Source organism: Ptiloglossa arizonensis, chromosome 9, assembly GCF_051014685.1.
Source record: "Ptiloglossa arizonensis isolate GNS036 chromosome 9, iyPtiAriz1_principal, whole genome shotgun sequence".
NCBI classification, from domain to species: Eukaryota; Metazoa; Arthropoda; class Insecta; order Hymenoptera; family Colletidae; genus Ptiloglossa; species Ptiloglossa arizonensis.
The window spans coordinates 4,245,218-4,267,338 of record NC_135056.1 but is presented as its reverse complement, the minus strand read 5'-3'; the positions used below and the strand labels follow the sequence as shown (position 1 = coordinate 4,267,338).

Genomic DNA, 22,121 nt, shown 5'->3' with positions numbered 1-22,121 from the left:
CTAAACTATGCGTATTAAAATATTCCAAAGTATTGAACGAAGGTCGTATTAATTGTGAAAACGGACAAATGTCAGTCTTTAAAAAAAGAAGCAAATACAAAACAAAATTATGCGTCATTTAACTGTATTACGATTTTCACCGTGCATTTGTTTAATAAAATAAATCAACGAATATTATTTTTATAGAGTATTATTTGCTTTAAGAAATCATCTATCGAAAAAAAACCCAATTATTTTTATATATTTGTGTATAAGTATAAACACAGTTCCCACGATTCTAATAGAATTAAGTAGATTAATCTAAGAGTTTTCAGTTCACAATAACCCGGCCATCGATGCACTTTTACATTTTCCCTTACATCGAAGTATTAAAGAATCACTCTTTAGATTAAACAATACGAAAGACACTGCTTTTACGATTGAATCGAATTCCCATTATATCAGTTTCATAAATTACACGACCGTGGGGCATATCGATCTTGTAACATAGCGAAACATGGCAATTCATTCTGCCCTGAATTCGTACAGTAAGAACACGTGCATCAGGAAATAGTACGTTCCTCTCGTATTTCGTAGCGTCGAACGTGCATATAGGCAATTCCAGCGATTCAGCGCGCGTGACACACGCGACGCTTTTCACCACGCGAACTGCAGGAGCATTTTAATCTATTAATGAACGTCTTACTTTTTTCGCGGCCGAAACACCGATCCTTCGTATTTTGTAATAAATAGAAAAAAGGAGTAGACACATTTCGTGCATTTTAAATGACATACATCGTCCTTTCAAAGTTGTATGAAAAAAAGTTTTGCAGAACACGCGTAACGGGTTAACGCGCGATTATTTCTTGGATTACGATTAAAACCGAACAATACATACCCTGTCAGGATAATCTTGTTACGCGATGGAATCGATTTTCCATGTGCATACGTTACACTTCCGTGTCCAACATTTTCACTGTGAACGATTTAACGATAAAGAGAAACGAGCTCGATCCCCTTGCATGAAAATACGCATAATCGACCAATACATCCGTTCTCGTCCACGAGTACAGCAACACTGACCTGCCGTCACAGAGGTAGAGGAGAGCGGACCAGGTAACAGAACCTCTCGAGTATTCCCTTTCTTGTGTCCTCTTTCTTTTTCGCCTCTCTCCTTCCCCACCTTCTTTCTTGTTCTCTTAGCCTTTTCTCTTCCCCTTTCTTTTCACCTTTTTTAGCTTCTTCATACTCTTTCCTTGTTCACTAACCCTTCTCTACATCTCCTTCACTTCTTACTTGTATTTCCCTTCCTCATATTCTTCTTTCAATTTTTCTTCCACGAGCTTTTACTTTTTATTGCTCTTCTTTCGCTTCTTTCTATCGTCAACCATCTTCTATTGCTTCTACTACAATGTTCTTCTCTACTCTGCTACTTATTTTCGTCTCTTGTTATATATATGTATGCATATGTATACCAAGCGCAAGAATGTAAATCTATGATATTAATGGGAGAGCACGAAGAATTTTATGTCACTCTTTATCACTACGGTTTCAGTTCTATGAATGTCGTCCCACTATGGGAATTAAACACCACAGCATCCGCTGCTTGACAGCATCCGCTTCAATCAAAACAGTTCATGCGTTGATGTTCCTTATGAGAACACGAGCGTTGACAATATTGCCTAGATTCGGTTTTAAAGGCAACGCACTTGAACGTACAACGAAAGCGGTACAAATTTAAACAGTTCCATTTTCAAAATAAAAATTTTTGCAGCCGAAAGAAGTATGATTTGCAAATTATTCGAGTATCGATATAAAGCCAATTTATATGAAAATATTGTAAATAAAGTATTTAATGAAAGTATAAATATAATATAATGAAAATATTATATGTAATTTGTAATCGCATAGGTAATCTGTATGTTATCAGACGAGAAAATTCACTAGTAATTTTGAAAAGTAAGATACATGTATAATAAAGGAAATAAATACTTTTTAATTTGCAAAGGGAATGGATTTTCATAATATTTTACTGTCTTTACACATTGTAATAGTAAAATTATACTTGCTACGACTCGAGTCTTGAAAAGTGTATTCTAACGTGAATGACAAAATAACAGGTTCATTGATAAAGCGTGCCACTTACATACAGACGGGGGAAGATAAATAAACGTGTTTTTTGCAGGACCTTAGTCAAATAGCAGATAATATTTGAACTAGATAGTATTTTAAAATAATTATCTATAAGAATTAATTAGTAAAAGAAATTTACGAAAAAAAAAAACTGATGTTAACGGTAAGTATATTTTTTTATTCTATTACTTTAATGATATTTTAAAATCTAGCAATCATAGATTATGCGTTTCGTGTTAGATTTAGAGAAAATGAAGATGTATATTGATTTTCACATACTTTCTACGAAAGTCACAAGAATTGTATCTATCTTAAATTATTTATTTACAATCTACTTTCTGAATATTAAATTCATCGTTTCAAAAACCAAGAAACCACGTATGTATCTCTATTGGACTTAATTACCGTGTACCTTCGAGCTAAATTATCCGTTTGTTTACTAACTTTAAATGAACACAGCGACATCTTCAAAGTCAAGAAACTGAAGAAAAGAAATATAAGTACCATATTACGCTTCACCAGTTAGGTGCACACTTTCTTCATTAATACCCCGATCACTCTTGTTTATACATTAAAGTAAGCAAGATCAATATCTCGCCGAAGCGAATACTAGTAGGTCCTTACCTGCTGTCTACGCGTCCTGATGGCTTTACATCGCTGCAACACCGATAATCTAACGGCCAGTAGCGTACGCGCAACGAAGTTCACAGTCTTCTCTCGTAACCCTGTGTAGAGCATATTGCTCTCGCGTACAAAGAATGCATTGTTACGGTCGTCAGCTGCTGTTTCGCTTCGAACGAGTACTCTTTCTATATAGGTGGGGAGACGCATCGGGGTTCCAGGGTTCCAGATACGGAGGGGAACCACTACAGCATAAAGAGGGGGAATTTGTTCCCCCATTGTCGCCGCCGTATATGCGTGCAATTTTCACCCGTCGATTGTCTCCGTAAATTGGGCATTCGTCGCTTCCGAAACTCCCTAACGCCGGTATCGTTAGAAGAAAATACTTTTTAACAAGCTAAATCTGCTGTTTTTCCTAAAATCGTACTGTACTTACTTAAACATACGTTTTCTAAATATGATTATTATCATATTGAAATATACACATTTAACTTTTTGTACACGAGTCCTTTTTTATCAGTTACTTTGGTATTAGTTTTTTCGCGAAGCAAATTTTCCAAGAGCCGCAAAACTGTTATAGAGTTATAACGTTAGTTCCGTAAAGAAGAAGTTTATTACAACAATATTATAATTACCATTTGATTGCTTCCTTCGTGGACTTATACTGTTATTGATACCATGTAGAAGACTCGTGAACACGCAAGTCACTAATGTAAAATACACTCTTGCGGAAGTGAAATTTATCTTCGTGGAAGCCACGTTATATGTTTATAACGAGTTGAATTAAAATACAGTCACAATGTATGCAGATTGCAAACGCTTCTCGATGTACTGTTTTTGTTCAATTGTATCATATTTCATATTTGAACAAACAAAAGGGATAAAGAAGCACTTTTGTCATAAGTCATGATATTTTGGTATTTTTTAACGTTAATACTAATTTATAGCTCCATGTATTTTAAAACATATTTGCTATGTAATAAGTACGAGGAGAATACATTGTACTTGGAAGAAAGATTATACTTCGTTTATTGAATTGAAAATTGTGATGCGTATTGTACATAATGTCTAATTCTATGAATTTATTTCATTATACTATAAACTAAACATATGTGCACAACGCATAATAATAGATGAAGTAAAAAGTTCTGAGCGGTTTTCTCTTTATTTCGACGATGAAATTAACAAAGTTAGAATTTTCGGATTTAGATCAAATATGTGCCATTTCGTTCGATAACTTTTGTCCATTTTGAAAGCAATTTCATAATTCCGCGATTGAAGAAGGGCCCGTCCCTATTGGTAAAAAACTTGACCAGCTCATTTTTACAAGCCTCTCTTGAAGTCAGTTTTTTACCATCAAGAAAATTTTGCAAATGCTTGAAAAGGTGATAATCGCTTGGTGCCAGGTCTGGGCTATACGGCGGGTGGCAATATAACCTCCCATCCAAGCTCTTGGAGCTTCTGGCACGTCGTTAAAGATGTTAAAGCCTGGCGTTGTCTCGATGGAACACAACACCCTTCCTATTGACCAATACTAGAAGCTTCTCGTCGATCGCCTGCTTCAATCTAGCCAGTTGTTGACAGTATAGGTCCGAATTGAATGATTAGCCCGATGGGAGCAGCTCATAGTGGAGGATTCCCTTCCAATCCTATTAAACACTCAGTAAAACCTTCTTGGTCGTTAATCCCGGTTTGGCGATTGTTTGGACCGGCTCATCGCGCTTGGACCACGATCTTTTTCGCCTGTTGTTCTCGTATGTGACCCATTTTTCATCCCCAGTCGCCATCCGCTTCAAAAATGGATCGATTTCGTTACGCTTCAGCAAAGAATCGCAGGCATTAATTCGCTCTAAAAGGTTCTTTTGCGTCAATTCGTGTGGCACCCATACATCGAGCTTCTTCTTGAGATTAGCCTTATGCAAATGGTTCCAAACGGTTTTCTGGCTAATCTTCAGTTCCTGGACAATGGAATACTCACATACCGGTCTGACTCGACGATTTCCATGATTTTATTAACATTTTCAACGATTGGCCTACCAGAGCGTGTCTCATCTTCGACGTCCATATTACCAGAACGGAAGTGTTGGAACCACCGCTTTGCTGTTGCATTCGATACTGTATTGGGTCCATAAACAGCATAAATTTTTTTGGCTGCTGGCTCCGCTTCTTCTCCTTGGTTATAGTGGTATTGAAGAATGTATCAAATTTTTTCTTTTTTATCTCCATTTTAGAACGCTCTAACACACATTCACTAAACACAAAACTGTCAGAGAACTTTTTTTAAAGTGTTATGTTGCCTTTAAGTCGCAGTACAGAATGACAAGATGCAAAATATACATCGTGAGATATGGCTCACTAAAGCCATCTAACGAAAAACGCTCAAAACTTTTTACTTCACCATTACTAACTGTCTTCATAAACGTTAAAAATTTGAAAATTATCTAGTATCAAAAAGGTGCTAATGTAAAAGAATTATTTATGTATTAGCTGAATTTAGATAGAATTATTTTACATTACAAAAATTTGTTTTGAACATACTTTTGAAAGGAAGAATGTGTCGGTGAATTACCTACTGAGTCTTCAACTATGCGGATACAGATGACGTGCCTTGCCTGCACCAATCTTCACGTAATTGCAACCATACAAATCGATCCATTTGTTTACGGAGGTCGTCTGCTATTTCATCGCGTTCTACCAGTGTTTTGAGATCTAACATTATGCTTTAAATCGTATTTGTATGTGATTTTAAAAAGAAACAGAGCTGCGATGCCGGGGACTGAAGTTAGTATTTCCATATATTTTAAAAAGCATGTATTTTAAGCGGAGAATCTTATCAAATATTTGTTTGACAGTTCTGTCTGTCAAATCATGTCGTTATCGTAACTGTATTATTAAATTACATCTACAAAGCAAATATAGTAACTTTCAGTTATGTATTTTTTTGATAATTGTAAAAATGGTATTGTTTATATAGGACAGCACAACAGAACTCGGAGAAATAGAAAATGTTAGGGTTGTGGTTCGCGTTCGACCTTTAAATGGGAAGGAGTTGGACGGGCATTGTAAAAACTTAGTACATGTGGATTCTATAAATAGTGAAATAACTGTTGAAAATCCTAATGCTGCACAAGGAGAACCACCAAAAGTTTTCTCTTTTGATGCTGTCTTTGATACAGATTCGACACAAGTTGATGTTTACAATGAAACTGCAAGACCTATTGTGGACAAAGTTCTACAAGGATATAATGGAACTATATTTGCATATGGACAAACTGGCACTGGTAAAACATATACCATGTCAGGTGCAAAAACATCACCACAGCTTAGAGGTATTATTCCTAATAGCTTTGCTCATGTCTTTGGACATATAGCTAAAGCTCATGACAACCAGAAGTAAGTATTAATACTTTCGAATAACATAATTATATATTTAAAAGATTTAAAAATTAAAATATTTTGAATAAATGTTTAAAACAATGTTATTTTATGAGCAGATTCCTTGTGCGTGCAACTTATTTAGAAATTTATAATGAGGAAGTTAGAGATCTACTAGGTAAAGATCAAAATACAAGACTAGAGGTAAAAGAAAGACCTGACATTGGAGTGTTTGTAAAAGATCTTAGTGGTTATGTCGTAAACAATGCTGATGATTTAGATCGGATAATGTCTCTTGGTAATAAGAACCGTAAGTTCACTGTTCAACATTTTCACATTATGAATAAAATACTATTTCATAGTTTAGATCCTACTGTTATTATTATTTTAATAATAATGTTATTAATGTTATTATTATTTTAATGTCTATGTGTATTTTATTGTCTTAAATAATACAACTATTTTAAGTAACTGTCCATCACACAATGTGTTTACATGTAGGTGTTGTTGGAGCTACAGCAATGAATGTATCAAGTTCAAGATCCCATGCAATATTTACAATCACAGTTGAATCTAGTCAACTTGGAGAAGATGGCGAACAACATGTTAAAATGGGCAAACTTCATTTAGTTGATTTAGCTGTATGCAACTGCTGCAATTAATATTTTACAATACTTTTAAAATATATATATGAAATTGTTGTTTTATTTTAGGGTTCAGAAAGACAAAGTAAAACTAAAGCTTCTGGAGTCCGTTTAAGAGAAGCAACAAAAATTAATTTATCACTTTCAACATTAGGTAATGTAATATCTGCATTAGTTGATGGTCAAAGTTCACATGTGCCTTACAGAAATTCCAAATTGACAAGATTGCTTCAAGATTCTTTGGGTGGTAATTCAAAAACTTTAATGGTAATATCTTCAATTTCTTTAAAATATAGGTAAATCAATAAATAATTCTAATTAACTATTAATTACTTGAATTTAGTGTGCAAATATAAGTCCAGCAGATATAAACTATGACGAAACTATAAGTACACTTCGTTATGCAAACCGTGCTAAAAACATAAAAAATAGGGCGAGAATTAATGAAGATCCAAAAGATGCTTTACTTCGTCAATTTCAAGTGGAAATCGAACAGTTACGCAAACAGTTGGAAGAAAATGGTGCTGAAATATCCGAATCTGAAGACGATTCTGAAGATTCTGATGACACAGGAGAAACAAAGCACGAAAAAAAGGCAAGACGTAGAAGAAGTCAAATATTAACAATGGAAGAACTAGAAGATCGAGATACAGATTCCACTGAAAAGATTGACAAAGCTGAAAGAGAGGATAAAAGTCCTGATGATAAAGATGTCATAGAATTGAAAAGAACTCAGTAAGTTTTCAAGGATTAATTTAAATGTTATAATGTATCACAAAATATTAATTTTTATAGGAGTGAAAAGGAAGCACTGCGTGAGAAAATGCAAAATTTACAAAATAAGATTTTAGTTGGAGGTGAAAATTTATTGGAAAAGGCTGAGGCACAAGAACAATTATTAGCTGCTGCAGCAATCGAACTTGATCTACGTAAAAGTAGAGAGGAACAACTGAAAAAAGCTATTGAAGCAAAAGAAGCTGAACGTATTGATATAGAAGAGAAATATTCTTCCTTACAAGAAGAAACAGCAGGAAAAACGGAAAAGTTAGCCCGAATATATAAAATGTTAATGTCTTTTAAGGCAGAATTATCTGATTTACAGCAAGAACATCAAAGAGAAATGGAAGGACTTTTGGAAGGAGTCAGAGGTATTGGAAGAGAATTACAGCTCCAAGAGCTAATAGTAAACAGTTATATCCCTGTTCAATATCAAGTATGCATAATGTTTAGCTGTATCAGTAAATAAAAAATATGGATAATACAAAATTTAACAAATTTAATTTTCTTGCAGACAATGATTGAAAGATACGCTCATTGGAATGAAGATATTGGAGAATGGCAATTAAAGTGTGTAGCATATACTGGTAATAATATGCGCAAAGCACAAGCAATACCACCAGTAGGAAGCAACAAAGATGTATGTTACATTTATTAAATTTCTCATAATTAGTATATTTTATAATCATAAATCGTAATATTTATTACGTGCTTTATTTACAGCAAACTCAACCCGATATGTCAAATATATATCTTTCTTATAATACTGGAATTGACAATACTTTTGTGCAACCAAAGAAAATAAGAGGTCGATCTGGAGTTCCAAGGCCAACAACGGCACATAGACGTACTCCGCACTAAAAATATATATAAGCTATAAAATAATAGATATATTTATTTTTCACTAAGTACCTTTTTTTAGCATTTTTTTCGAAATATTATTTTAATTTATTTTTGTTTATATAATTTCTATGAGAAACTCTGCATTTCATATAATTACACATTTATTCCTATTTTTAGTGAATATGTTTAGTCATATTTTGAACATTATATAAAAGAAAAAAACATACGACACAGTAGAATAATATCTTATCTAAAAAGTCTATTTACAATAACTGGCATCAGAATCATATTATATAAATTACAATGTGATAAAAATTATAACTAAACTCGATAGAGTTTTAATTTATTTAAAATCAGATCTTTTCTTATATCTTATAAAAGTTGAAGTACCAATTGAAGTGAATTGTCGTATTAGTAAGATTTTACGTTTTGTGTATTTATATTTCTCTGTGATGTCTGTTAAATATTAGATATCGATACTTAAATCAATAATGAATATAAATTCATAGAAATTACATTTTCATATTTAACAGCATGCAATATAAATTATTATTAAATAGAAGATTGGTATAAAGACTTTAGAGAGGAAAATATGTGCTGTACCTGTGTGATAAGAAATAAAATGTTTTGCTCTATATAGAAATATTAGATATATGTAATTAAAAAGAACGGAAATCCAATCTTTACCAAATAATAGTTAATGAACTTGTGTCATTTTACATTGTCATTTGTGTATACTTTGATATCGATTAGATTTTTTAGCACAATGATAATACTGTAGTATTTCTGTAGAATTTTTTAGTCAAAGTGGTTTTAGAACATCATTTTCCTTTTAGTATAGATGCTTCGTATAATTGTTAATTGAAGTTATCTAAACTATAAACGAACTATTAAGGAAGGAATGTTATTATAATAAAATAATGTTCCAAATATATTTCAGTTACTCATTATTATCAAAAGTTTTCTACAGTTTTATCTGACTGCGTTTTAAATTGTATTAAAGCACGTGCATTCTTTAATTACTGTGATAATAAACCGCTTGTATTATTTTCAATTCGTTTTGCCGAATTAAAGGAATCAAGGAGATGATATTTGTAATCATTATTGTGTGCATGTTATGCTTTTTTATATATAATTTAGGAAATAAAGATGAATGATTATAACGTATATATTTGTCCTATTTTAATACATTTACGATACATATTTTGTTACAAATATGTATTACAATATCAGAACAAAAAGTATTTAAAGAACTAGTTTTTATATTTTATTACGATATTCTTTGATCCATTGCTTAATAAAATAGCGATGATATTTTCGTGTTAAAACAACACTATATGGATCATTAGTATCACTGCTTCTTAAATCAAGGTGATGGGCACCTTCTGGAATTATTATTGCTACTGCTGATGAAGATAAGTTTCGTACTACTCCACCACTAGACCATGGGTCCAACAAACCATTACTAAACACAGTAATTACATAAATAGGTAAAAATTACGTTACTATTAGTAATATACTAAGCTCATATTGTAAATTTTCAAATATTAAAAGTATTTATTAATGAAATTGATTATTTATACTAAATAAATATCTAAATGTGTAACTCTAATTTTTTACTTCGTATAGAACAATAATATCACTTTTTAATAAATACCTGAAAACAATATTTGTTGCAGTTGATAAATCTGTACATCCATATTGTTTACATATTAAATTTGGCTGTGGTTTTACTGAATATTTTTGTATACAGTTTTTGGAGTATTCATCAAAATTCCAAGGATTAGGTTCAAACATATCATTTACTCCATCTGAGCAAAATGGCATTACCATTTCTGTACAAGCCTGATAAGGCCATCCACGAGCATCTAACTCTGGCTGAGCATCATTAAAATCTAAACATTTTACTTCACCAGTATAATTAGTAAATACATTAATAGCATTATGTATTGCAGTCACCAACTCTTTTCCTGTTAATGATTCATTTGTTAAATGTTTACACACAGCCTGTAATGAAAATAAAATCTGATCAAGTGATAAAATGTAAGTAAAATAAATATATTTAACAATTTTGGAAAAATATTGTAATAAATGTTGATACAATCTTTGATACATAATGGAATTAATACCTACATTAACAGGATAAGCAGGCAGCGGTGCTAAGAAATTAGCTTTATTTGGATAGTTCACCATAGCAAGGTTGAAATAAATGTCTTGTAAATAAGATTTTAGTTGTTTAATGTCAGAAGCATTCTTTAATGGTTGACATAATTTCCAATTATCAGACAGCCACATTTTTCCTGCATCTATTAAAATAAATAACTATATTGTAAGAAAAATAATATGATAACAATTTCTAATGCTTAAATATGTGCAATGAAGAAAAGAAAAGTAGTTTGTTACCATTTGATAATATATTAGTAATTGCATTCCATGATTTGCGAATGAGTTTTGGACAACTTGGATCAGCTTTCTTAAAATCTAATTGAATTATTCGTGCAGCAGCTTCACATTCTACAATTCCAGTGAAGTGAAGTATTGGAGCTGAAGATGCAATTGCTCTGAAATTTTCTTTTAATTTATACAGAATATTCCATTATTAATGAGAAATGCTTTAACAATGGATTCAGGGAGTTACTCTGAGCAAAATTAAGCTTATTTAATTGATTGTCATGGTAATATTGACAACTTTGAATATCTTATGGATGATTTTACTAACTAGTTTGTAAATATTACTTCCATATATAAATATTTTATGAGCAATTGTAAAGATACGTGGATATGAAGAGATCATATATAAAATTAGCTTAACTCAAAAACATGGTCAACTACGTCATATATTTATATGAACTTTTGTTGCTGTTTTTCAATCTTGAATCCATTGTTAAAGTAAATTCCAACAATAATTAAACATCTTATGTAGCAAAGATATCATATTATGTATTATTTTCAAGCTTCTAAATAATTATAGTTACATGTAATTCTATTTATTTACCCTTGTACAATATGCGGATATTTCATACGTATCCATGAACTAAGCATACCGCCATATGAACCACCAAAGACAATAACAGGGCTATGCGCATTCTTTGGATTAGATCTCAAATATTGAATTAGATCAATAAAATCTGCAAGAGCTTGTTCAGATGTTAAGTATCCTAATTTTTGGAAATCAGTGTAAGACTTATTGCCATATGGCAAAGATTCTCCATAATAACGATGCTCAGAAAAAATTAATAATGCTCCAAAATCTGGAGCTATCTCCCACATAAATCCCTGTAAAATATAATTAATATGAAATGTAGGATAAATGGGAGTTTAAAGATTATAAAAAAAAAAAGAAATGAGAAGAAGCCAAATGTATATTATAAATAAAACTTATAAATTATATTGTATTTCCATATTCATTCTTACCGTATTTTGTGCAAAGGTTTCAATGTTACCTTCATTTCCAGTATAAAAAAAAATAGGTGCATTATTTTCTTGTTGCCAAGTATTATTTACAAGATATCTTAATTTAAATGTATCTGATACAGAAAAACTGAAGTGATCAACCTGTAATAAAAGTGTAAGTGTGTGCATATTATTGGAAATAAAATGCAAAAATATCTATTAAAATTAAACTTCAACTAGTTATGATCAAGTGAATATTTAAAGCTTGTTTGTAAAATGACACAAAAGTTCTTTTAAAAAACTTAAAAATATGAAAACATACGAAATATATTTATATACTTAATTTAGTTTTTTAACTTCAATAAACTTCAGTGAATAATAAAATTATAAATTAACAATGTAAATGTTTAAAAAACATACTGGCATATCAATCGTTTTAATCTGATATTTGTATTTCGCGTTGTGCAGCTCATTTTGATTGTGCAATTGTTTTTGAAAATTTCCATAAAATTTATTGAAAGGAATGTATTGTGAGGTAGGTTGCCATAATGCAACAAATATTAGGAACAAAATATTTTGTAGCCACATTGCAATCCGTTGTTAATGACATTCAAAGGTTTTAACCATTGACAATGAATCAACTTTGATGATCAATATCGGACTTCACAGCGCTCCTGTGTGCATATAAAATGTATCAAAAGTTTAATAAAATTTTATAAACGATTATTGACTATATACAGTTAACATTCAACAAAAAATAATCATATAAACAAAGATTAGAATTGTAAAATTTATGAACGTGTACATAATTCGAAAATTAAAGCATCTAATACAATATTCCAGTATAAAATATGTAATACCATCTGTATATAAAACAGTAATCTATTATATGTAAATCTTTATAAGCGATATGCTGTCTTGAGGTTTTTAAATTATTTAAAGAAGTATTAAAACTTATAATTTAGAATGCGTTATAAAATAACATCCTTATACAATATGTGTGTGTGTATATAATAAAAAAAAAAAAAAAAAAAAAAAATATATATATATATATATATATATATATATATATATATGTATGTATATATAAAACTAAATGTATATAAAATACATAGTAAATATTGAGCAAACCGGTCAGAACGTGTATAATGAGTAGCAGTGAATCGTGCAATTTTTCCCATTATTGCACATTGGTAGCTTTGACGAGTTGAAAAAGAATGAGAGATTGAGGATGTCTCTTTCGTTCTTCAAAGCTCTGAATTTTGATTAGAGGGTAGTCAACTTGATTGACCGACAGCTGATTACGTTTGGAGATAGAACATTACCCACGATTTGTATAATGTAGAAGAGTATTATACCGGAGAAAAATGTTGAAAAAATTTTTCTTTCCATTCATTCTCATATATAAAATAGGACAAATTTTGGCAATATGATACTGTTTTCAACATTACAGCTATTTTGGCAACCTTAAAAATTTTCCAAGATCCATTTATTCACGGACGCCTCTTCTGTGCAATACGTGCATCTTACTATATATTCAAAGAGAGGAATGATGAAACATTTGGAACTGTCGTACCTCATTCTTTGATTCATGATGTAAGTTTAGAAAAAGGGAATGGAAACAAAGAAGCGAAAGAAAGAAAGTTGCTCAAATTGCTTCAAATTTATTGAGATGCATTAAAGTAACATTCATATTCTTGCGTTTCTTGTGTGTTATTTATTCTTATAGCTTAAGAGACTGCTATGCACGAGCAGCCGATTAGCTCCGCCAAATGAGTTTTTATGGGATTTTAGAATGAATTTCTGTAAATTTGCTAAAATTTTTCGACAATTTCGAAACTTCGGTATCAGGAGCACATGGTATGCGAAGAAGTGGCACGATTTCGCGGATTCTTAGAAATGACGTCAATTTTCAAGAATTTCCGCGAATTGAGATTTTGTTCTTTGGTAACAGGATTACATGATACTCGAGAAGGTATTCTTATTCCGGGGATTTTTGGACAAGACGTCAAATTCCATGAACTTCCGCGAATTGAAATTTTGCGTGATTTTCGCACGAATGTCTTAAGTTCTGCTAGTATTTTCGCGGACTTTGGGGTTTTATATCAGGAGAACATGACAATCGAGGACGTATAGTTTTATGTAGTTTTAGCAGTGTGATAGGATCGGGTTAAGGAAATCGAAAAAAACAATGTGCAAAAATAAAGTTTCTGTTGTCTGTCAAATTGATTTTATTTCAATACATCAATTCATCGGAGGTACAATCACATTCCTTCGATCCATTAACATATTCGAACATTCATACCCATTACAAAAATATTGTTCTTTAAAGTACTCTACTTGTTCCTATCTCGTAAAAATTACTATTCTAAATACGCAGCCAATTAGCTCGCTATTACCCACGACGAATAATTATTGTTCGTCGTGAATAATACCGATTACCAGGTCTCACCACGTGGAGGTTGCTGTGAGCGGAGACCCGGAGAGAGATAGATGGAATCAAAGTTCCATCGATCTCCCTCGACACGCGATACAAACGAAGATACTAAACCAAAGAGATGGAAGGAATCAATGTTCCTTCGATCTCCTCGTTTAGTTCTGCCAAGCAATTACATTATGGAAAAATTAGGCAAAATTGGGAAAGACGCGACACGAACCGTGCAGTTGGTCCTACTAGGTCTATCCCGTTTCCCCTCCGTGGTTCCGGTTCCAGAGAAAACGAACGACGCCTACCACTCCCCTAGAGGAGTGCCCCGTTTCTCCATCTTTACGACGAGAGGGTCTTATTTTGGAGGCTTTCGCAGGGACCGGCAAAAATGCCTGCTCCTGTGCTCGCAACACGCCCCCTCTGGAAGCGGACACACCGGAAGAGACGGCGATAGACCGTTCGGACTATTTACACGGCCGGCCACTTGCTTGTACAAGAAGCAGTGGTGACCGGACCGAGGAACGAGGAAGCGAGCAAAATTAAGCTAAAGATTGGATAATTGCTTGGCAGATCACAGCCTTAAAACTAACTTATTCTAACTGCAGAGATAGAAGGAATCAATGTTCCTTCGATCTCCTCGTTCAATTCTGCCGAGCAACTACATTATGGAAAAATTAGGCAAAATTGGGAAATACGCGACACGAACCGTGCAGTTGGTCCTACTAGGTCGGTCCCGTTTCCCCTCAGTGGGCCCGATTAAAGAGGAAATGCACGACGCCGTCCACTCATATAGAGTGCCCCGTTTCTCCCAACTCCGCGTCAGGAACCACGCAAAGCGTGGACCTGACTTACGGAGGATGACGAAGAGAGGGTCTTGTGGCACAAGGGCTTCCGCAGGGACCGGTGCGAACACCTGCCCCTGTGTCCGCAGCATATTCTCTCTCAAAGCGGACGCACCAGAAGAGACGGCGATCGAGCGTTCGGTCCACCTCCACGGCCGGTCACTTGCTTATGCAACAAGCAGAGGTGGCCGGACTGAGATACGAGCAAGCGAGAAAAAAGAAGCTAAAGATTGGATAATTGCTCGGCAGATGACAGATATTCGTACATGGTGACCTTAAAACTAACTTAGTCTATACTTGGAATTAACAGTCCCGCGGAGGATGCAATACATCAGTCCTCTTCGTTCTTCGTTCTTCGTTTTCCGATACATCTAAGAGAATGTATCTAAGAGAAACCTAAGAGAAACCTAAGAGAAACCTAAAGTCAAGGCATAATAGAAAATAGAAATGAATTTGGTTAGTGGAAAAGAATAAACATGTAAAAACAAGTAGAAATTAAAATCAGAGAACAAATGAAATGAATTAGACAAAGAAACAATTAAAAAAAAAAAGAAAGGATTGAGAGAGTGGTCGCCAGTACTGACCACCGCCTACCGGCGGCCAGTACCGGTTACCAAGGTGGGGGGTCCCCCTTCCATAAACCTAAAACGAAGAGATCCGTCCATCTCGGAGCCTCCAGGAAGAATGAAATTTTAAACAATCGGCGGCTCCTTATATACCCACCGCAAGGTCACTTACCAGTGACTTACCGTTACTTCCATTGTCTTTGTTCGATCTAATCGAATATTTCAACAAATTGATGGCTTTTTAGCCATTATTTATACTAGAACATTGTTAATAACTGTTTAATCTACGGTCCTACGACGGTTGTTAATAAACATGATAAATAAACAACAAGATATTGCGAAATCTACGAAGGCGAACGGTTTCGGTGAATGTTTGTTCATTTCCACGATTGTTACTAACATTTATGCATGTTCCCAATATTGATCGAACAATGTGCATCTTATTTATGTATTGCAATTAATTAAGAAACTTATAGAAATTGATTTTGATCGAGGCTCGATGTTAAAACGTGTTTCTTAATGTTTCAAAGCATGGAAAGTGACAATTGTTTATTAGATACATTAATTTAACATTTGTTTCATTCTTATAATTTACACAATACGCGTAGAAGTGGTATTTTTTACATAAAAGTGCCAAAATTTAATTAATCGCTGTTCTGGATAGAAAAATCACCGCGATGAATACTTGTGAATCGATAATCGATACGTGTAGCCTTGAGAATGTCAGTTGGATCTCAGCGAAAAATTCCTCCGCGAACACAGAATATTTCAACGAAATGATATTTTAAGGCATTATTTATACTAGGACATTGTTAAAAATTGTCTAATGTATGATACTACGACGGTTGTTAATAATAATGTAAACAAACATCAAGATATTGCGAAATCTGCGAAGGCGTATTGCTATAGCGAATGTTTATGTCTCTAGGCGATTGTTATAAACATTTTTGCAAGTTCCCAACTTTTATATTACAGTATGAAAATTAAATTTTATCGGAAAATTTAACTAATAGTTTGGTATACATATATTTCTCGATTTTTTATGAAAATTAATATTTGTAAACTAATTAATGGTTTGCACTGTAAAAGTTGGGATTATTAATTTTACAAAATGCATTTTCTTTTGCATTGTAAATCAATAATTTCCTTTAGAAGATAAATATTGGTTGCAAATCGAGAAATATATGAATACAAATATTTTACTTTCACAATCGATCGTTTCCGATCGCAATTAATTCCTGAAAACTAACTAATGATTTAGGATGCCTAAGTAAGATGCACATTATTCGATCAATATTGGGAACATGCATAAATGTTAGTAACAATCGCGGAAATGGACAAATATTCACCGAAACCGTTCGCCTTCCCAGATATCGCAATATCTCGGGGTTTGTTTGTCATAATTATTAACAACCGTCGTAGGACCATACTTTAGACAATTATTAACAATGTCCTAGTATAAATCATGGGTTAAAATATCATTTCGTTGAAATATTCTTTTTTCGCGATGGAATAGTTATTGAGATCGAACCGACATTGTCAAGGCTGGAAATGTTTATCGATTCACAAACGTCCATCACGATGATTTTTCTATCTAGAAAAGCGATTAATTGAATTTCAACGCTTTTACTTAAAGAATACAGCTTCCACGCGTATTCCGAAAATTATAAGAACGAAACAAATGTTAAATTAATGTATCTAATAAACAATTGCCACTTCCCATGCTTTGAAACATTAAGAAACACGTTTATACCTCGAATCTCGGTCAAAATTAATTGCTGTAGGCGAACCAATCATATTTAATGCATAAATAAGATGCATATTGTAAGATAAATGTTCGGAACATGTATAAATGTTAGTAACAATCGCAGAAATGAACAAACATTCTCCGAAACCGTTCGTCTTCGCAGATTTTGCAAAATCTCGATGTTTATTTATCATATTTATTAACAAGCGTCGTAGAACCATACTTTAGACAATTATTAACAATGTCCTAGTATAAATAATGCCTTAAAATATCATTTCGTTGAAATATTCTGTGTTCGCGGAGGAATTTTTCGCTGAGATCCAACTGACATTCTCAAGGCTACACGTATCGATTATCGATTCACAAGTATTCATCGCGGTGATTTTTCTATCCAGCACAGCGATTAATTAAATTTTGGCACTTTTATGTAAAAAATACCACTTCTACGCGTATTGTGTAAATTATAAGAATAAAACAAATGTTAAATTAATGTATCTAATAAACAATTGTCACTTTCCATGCTTTGAAACATTAAGAAACACGTTTTAACATCTAGCCTCGATCAAAATCAATTTCTATAAGTTTCTTAATTAATTGCAATACATAAATAAGATGCACATTGTTCGATCAATATTGGGAACATGCGTAAATGTTAATAACAATCGCTGAAATGAACAAACATTCACTGAAACCGTTCGCCTTCGCAGACTTCGCAATATCTTGTTGTTTATTTATCATAATTATTAACAACCGTCGTTGGACCGTAGATTAAACAAATTTTGACAATGTTTCGGTATAAAAAGCCATCAATTTCTTGAAACATTTGGTTAGATCGAACAAATACGATCGAAGAAGCCGTGGGATAAAATAAATGAATATTTCTCTACATATCGGAATTATAGTTTGTATGTATGCAAATATATTCTGAACCCGCAATTACAAATCCTTGTAACGTGGTAATTACATGGGTTGCCATCTATTGGAGAAAGGGTTAAACTACACTTAAGGGGTGAACACCTGGCGGAGAAACCCTCAAGTTTGTCGAGGAATTGTTCTAATTTCCACAAATAGATGGCGCGACAAGTACAATTTACCGACATTAGAGAAAAGTATTTCCATTTGTATGATATACCCTACCGTGCGATAAAATAAATAAATACTTTTGTACAAACTTTTGTATGTTTCATCTTTCGAATAAATGTAAAATTAAACCTTCCACGGTAAATTTTATTCTTGAATTTATTAATGTTTCTAGGACGATTTATTTCAGTATAAAGAGTGCTATAGGTGGGAAATTTGTGTACATAATAATTATTGAGTATAAAATAATTTTTCTTTTATAAGAAGTTAATATATTAAATAAGGAAGAAGAGTTAGTCTTTATTATTTTAAATATAAAAATTAAAATTAAAGAAATTATTGAATATAAAATGAAATATGTTAAAAATGTATTTTTGTTAATTATTAATAAAATCACTATAATAGATGTTGGTATAACAAATGAATATCCTATAATTATTACAATTGATTTTTTTGTTTAAGCAAATGATAGGGGCAATAATTACATTAATTAGGCAAATAAAATAAATTTCATTATTAAATTTTAATATGAGTTCTATAATAATTATAGGGATTAATTATATTAAAGTTATTATAAAGTATAGATTAATTCAATTTAATGAATAAATTAAAGAAATAAATCGAACATTTAAAGAGTACATTCCAATTTTTAAGATAAGTGAAAAAAAAAAATTATTATAAATAAATAATTAGATTTATTTCCGATTCTGTGTAAATTATTATATATAGTAAATAGTATAAATAAAATTCTTCTGGAGGCTAAAGAGATTAAAGATATATTAAATATGTATTTAGAGTATTAGTGCCTAATTTAAATATAGATCAAACGATTTATAATAGAAATTATAAATATTATAATCATTTAATTGAAACATAGAAACGGAGAAACGAAGAAAGAAACGAAGAAACGAAGAAAGAAACGGAGAAAAGAAGAAAGAAACGGAGAAACGAAGAAAGAAACGGAGAAACGAAGAAAGAAACGAAGAAACGAAGAAAGAAACGGAGAAACGAAGAAAAAAACGGAGAAACGAACAAAGAAACGGAGAAACGAAGAAAGAAACGGAGAAACGAAGAAAGAAACGGAGAAACGAAGAAAGAAACGGAGAATCGGAGAAATAATTGGAGAAACGAAGAAATGAACCGAGAAACGGAGAAAGAAACGGAGAAACGAACAAAGAAACGGAGAAACGAACAAAGAAACGGAGAAACGAAGAAAGAAACGAAGAAACGAAGAAAGAAACGGAGAATCGGAGAAATAAATGGAGAAACGAAGAAATAAACCGAGAAACGGAGAAAGAAACGGAGAAACGAACAAAGAAACGGAGAAACGAACAAAGAAACGGAGAAACGAACAAAGAAACGGAGAAACGAACAAAGAAACGGAGAAACGAAGAAAGAAACGGAGAAACGGAGAAATAAATGGAGAAACGAAGAAATAAACGGAGAAACGAAGAAAGAAACGGAGAAACGAAGAAAGAAACGGAGAAACGAAGAAAGAAACGGAGAAACGGAGAAACGAACAAAGATACGGAGAAACGAAGAAAGAAACGGAGAAACGAAGAAAGAAACGGAGAAACGAACAAGGAAACGGAGAAACGAAGAAAGAAACGGAGACACGGAGAAATAAATGGAGAAACGAAGAAATAAACGGAGAAACGAACAAAGAAACGGAGAAACGAAGAAAGAAACGGAGAAAGGAAGAAAGAAACGGAGAAACGAAGAAAGAAACGGAAAAACGGAGAAATAAATGGAGAAACGAAGAAATAAACGGAGAAACGAACAAAGAAACGGAGAAACGAAGAAAGAAACGGAGAAACGAAGAAAGAAACGGAGAAACGAAGAAACAAACGGAGAAACGAAGAAAGAAACGGAGAAACGGAGAAGTAAATGGAGAAACGAAGAAATAAACGGAGAAACGAACAAAGAAACGGAGAAACGAAGAAAGAAACGGAGAAACGAACATAGAAACGGAGAAACGAAGAAAGAAACGAAGAAACGAAGAAAGAAACGGAGAAAAGAAGAAAGAAACGGAGAAACGAAGAAAGAAACGGAGAAACGAAGAAAGAAACGAAGAAACGAAGAAAGAAATGGAGAAACGAAGAAAGAAACGGAGAAACGAACAAAGAAACGGAGAAATGAAGAAAAAAACGGAGAAACGAACAAAGAAACGGAGAAACGAAGAAAGAAACGGAGAAACGAAGAAAGAAACGGAGAAACGAAGAAAGAAACGGAGAATCGGAGAAATAATTGGAGAAACGAAGAAATGAACCGAGAAACGGAGAAAGAAACGGAGAAACGAACAAAGAAACGGAGAAACGAACAAAGAAACGGAGAAACGAAGAAAGAAACGAAGAAACGAAGAAAGAAACGGAGAATCGGAGAAATAAATGGAGAAACGAAGAAATAAACCGAGAAACGGAGAAAGAAACGGAGAAACGAACAAAGAAACGGAGAAACGAACAAAGAAACGGAGAAACGAACAAAGAAACGGAGAAACGAACAAAGAAACGGAGAAACGAAGAAAGAAACGGAGAAACGGAGAAATAAATGGAGAAACGAAGAAATAAACGGAGAAACGAAGAAAGAAACGGAGAAACGAAGAAAGAAACGGAGAAACGAAGAAAGAAACGGAGAAACGGAGAAACGAACAAAGATACGGAGAAACGAAGAAAGAAACGGAGAAACGAAGAAAGAAACGGAGAAACGAACAAGGAAACGGAGAAACGAAGAAAGAAACGGAGACACGGAGAAATAAATGGAGAAACGAAGAAATAAACGGAGAAACGAACAAAGAAACGGAGAAACGAAGAAAGAAACGGAGAAAGGAAGAAAGAAACGGAGAAACGAAGAAAGAAACGGAAAAACGGAGAAATAAATGGAGAAACGAAGAAATAAACGGAGAAACGAACAAAGAAACGGAGAAACGAAGAAAGAAACGGAGAAACGAAGAAAGAAACGGAGAAACGAAGAAACAAACGGAGAAACGAAGAAAGAAACGGAGAAACGGAGAAGTAAATGGAGAAACGAAGAAATAAACGGAGAAACGAACAAAGAAACGGAGAAACGAAGAAAGAAACGGAGAAACGAACATAGAAACGGAGAAACGAAGAAAGAAACGAAGAAACGAAGAAAGAAACGGAGAAAAGAAGAAAGAAACGGAGAAACGAAGAAAGAAACGGAGAAACGAAGAAAGAAACGAAGAAACGAAGAAAGAAATGGAGAAACGAAGAAAGAAACGGAGAAACGAACAAAGAAACGGAGAAATGAAGAAAGAAACGGAGAAACGAAGAAAGAAACGGAGAAACGAAGAAAGAAACGGAGAATCGGAGAAATAATTGGAGAAACGAAGAAATGAACCGAGAAACGGAGAAAGAAACGGAGAAACGAACAAAGAAACGGAGAAACGAACAAAGAAACGGAGAAACGAAGAAAGAAACGAAGAAACGAAGAAAGAAACGGAGAATCGGAGAAATAAATGGAGAAACGAAGAAATAAACCGAGAAACGGAGAAAGAAACGGAGAAACGAACAAAGAAACGGAGAAACGAACAAAGAAACGGAGAAACGAAGAAAGAAACGGAGAAACGAACAAAGAAACGGAGAAACGAAGAAAGAAACGGAGAAACGGAGAAATAAATGGAGAAACGAAGAAATAAACGGAGAAACGAAGAAAGAAACGGAGAAACGAAGAAAG

General features: G+C 33.1%; 4 protein-coding genes across 6 annotated transcripts in view; 1 reads left to right on the top strand and 3 right to left on the bottom strand.

The window, feature by feature from the left end:
* LOC143151292 (uncharacterized) overlaps positions 1-2,872 on the bottom strand; it is a 38,273-nt gene extending 35,401 nt beyond the window's left edge. The window contains exon 1 of one of the 3 annotated variants that reach the window (XM_076320291.1): positions 2,737-2,872. The gene's annotated coding sequence lies outside the window, so the exon portion shown is untranslated. Of the gene's footprint in view, positions 1-877; positions 1,034-1,062; positions 1,480-2,736 lie in introns of those variants that run through there. The other 2 variants (XM_076320290.1, XM_076320289.1) reach the window with 2 other exon arrangements.
* Positions 2,873-3,728: 856 nt separating this feature from the next.
* LOC143150964 (histone-lysine N-methyltransferase SETMAR-like) lies at positions 3,729-5,074 on the bottom strand. The gene is given in 3 exon segments (XM_076319606.1): positions 3,729-4,442; positions 4,445-4,691; positions 4,771-5,074. Coding segments are annotated over 3 exon segments (522 nt in total). The 5' UTR covers positions 4,960-5,074; the 3' UTR covers positions 3,729-4,356.
* Positions 5,075-5,291: 217 nt separating this feature from the next.
* LOC143150963 (kinesin-like protein KIF3A) lies at positions 5,292-8,644 on the top strand. Its single transcript, XM_076319605.1, has 9 exons — positions 5,292-5,514; positions 5,708-6,126; positions 6,228-6,418; positions 6,610-6,749; positions 6,822-7,019; positions 7,096-7,487; positions 7,548-7,965; positions 8,044-8,169; positions 8,253-8,644. Exons 1-9 carry the CDS (start codon positions 5,500-5,502, stop codon positions 8,388-8,390), a joined length of 2,037 nt encoding a protein of 678 aa, XP_076175720.1. The 5' UTR covers positions 5,292-5,499; the 3' UTR covers positions 8,391-8,644.
* Positions 8,645-9,522: 878 nt separating this feature from the next.
* LOC143151114 (lysosomal Pro-X carboxypeptidase-like) lies at positions 9,523-12,428 on the bottom strand. The gene is made up of 7 exons (XM_076319936.1): positions 12,186-12,428; positions 11,787-11,927; positions 11,368-11,648; positions 10,776-10,933; positions 10,506-10,678; positions 10,030-10,379; positions 9,523-9,837 (listed from the first exon to the last, which is right to left on the bottom strand). Exons 1-7 carry the CDS (start codon positions 12,351-12,353, stop codon positions 9,633-9,635), a joined length of 1,476 nt encoding a protein of 491 aa, XP_076176051.1. The 5' UTR covers positions 12,354-12,428; the 3' UTR covers positions 9,523-9,632.
* Positions 12,429-22,121: the final 9,693 nt, after the last annotated feature.

What these genes read in the sequence shown, in the direction of transcription:
- LOC143150963 (XM_076319605.1), top strand. An exon ending in GTCTCTTGGTAATAAGAACC is followed by an intron (nt 6,419 to 6,609) that starts GTAAGTTCACTG and finishes GTTTACATGTAG; the next exon opens with GTGTTGTTGGAGCTACAGCA. An exon ending in GTAATTCAAAAACTTTAATG is followed by an intron (nt 7,020 to 7,095) that starts GTAATATCTTCA and finishes ACTTGAATTTAG; the next exon opens with TGTGCAAATATAAGTCCAGC.
- LOC143151114 (XM_076319936.1), bottom strand. Translation starts at nt 12,353, where the DNA reads ATGTGGCTACAAAATATTTTGTTCCTAATATTTGTTGCATTATGGCAA. An exon ending in AAACCTTTGCACAAAATACG is followed by an intron (nt 11,649 to 11,786) that starts GTAAGAATGAAT and finishes TATATTTTACAG; the next exon opens with GGATTTATGTGGGAGATAGC. An exon ending in TATCCGCATATTGTACAAGG is followed by an intron (nt 10,934 to 11,367) that starts GTAAATAAATAG and finishes AGAAAATTTCAG; the next exon opens with AGCAATTGCATCTTCAGCTC.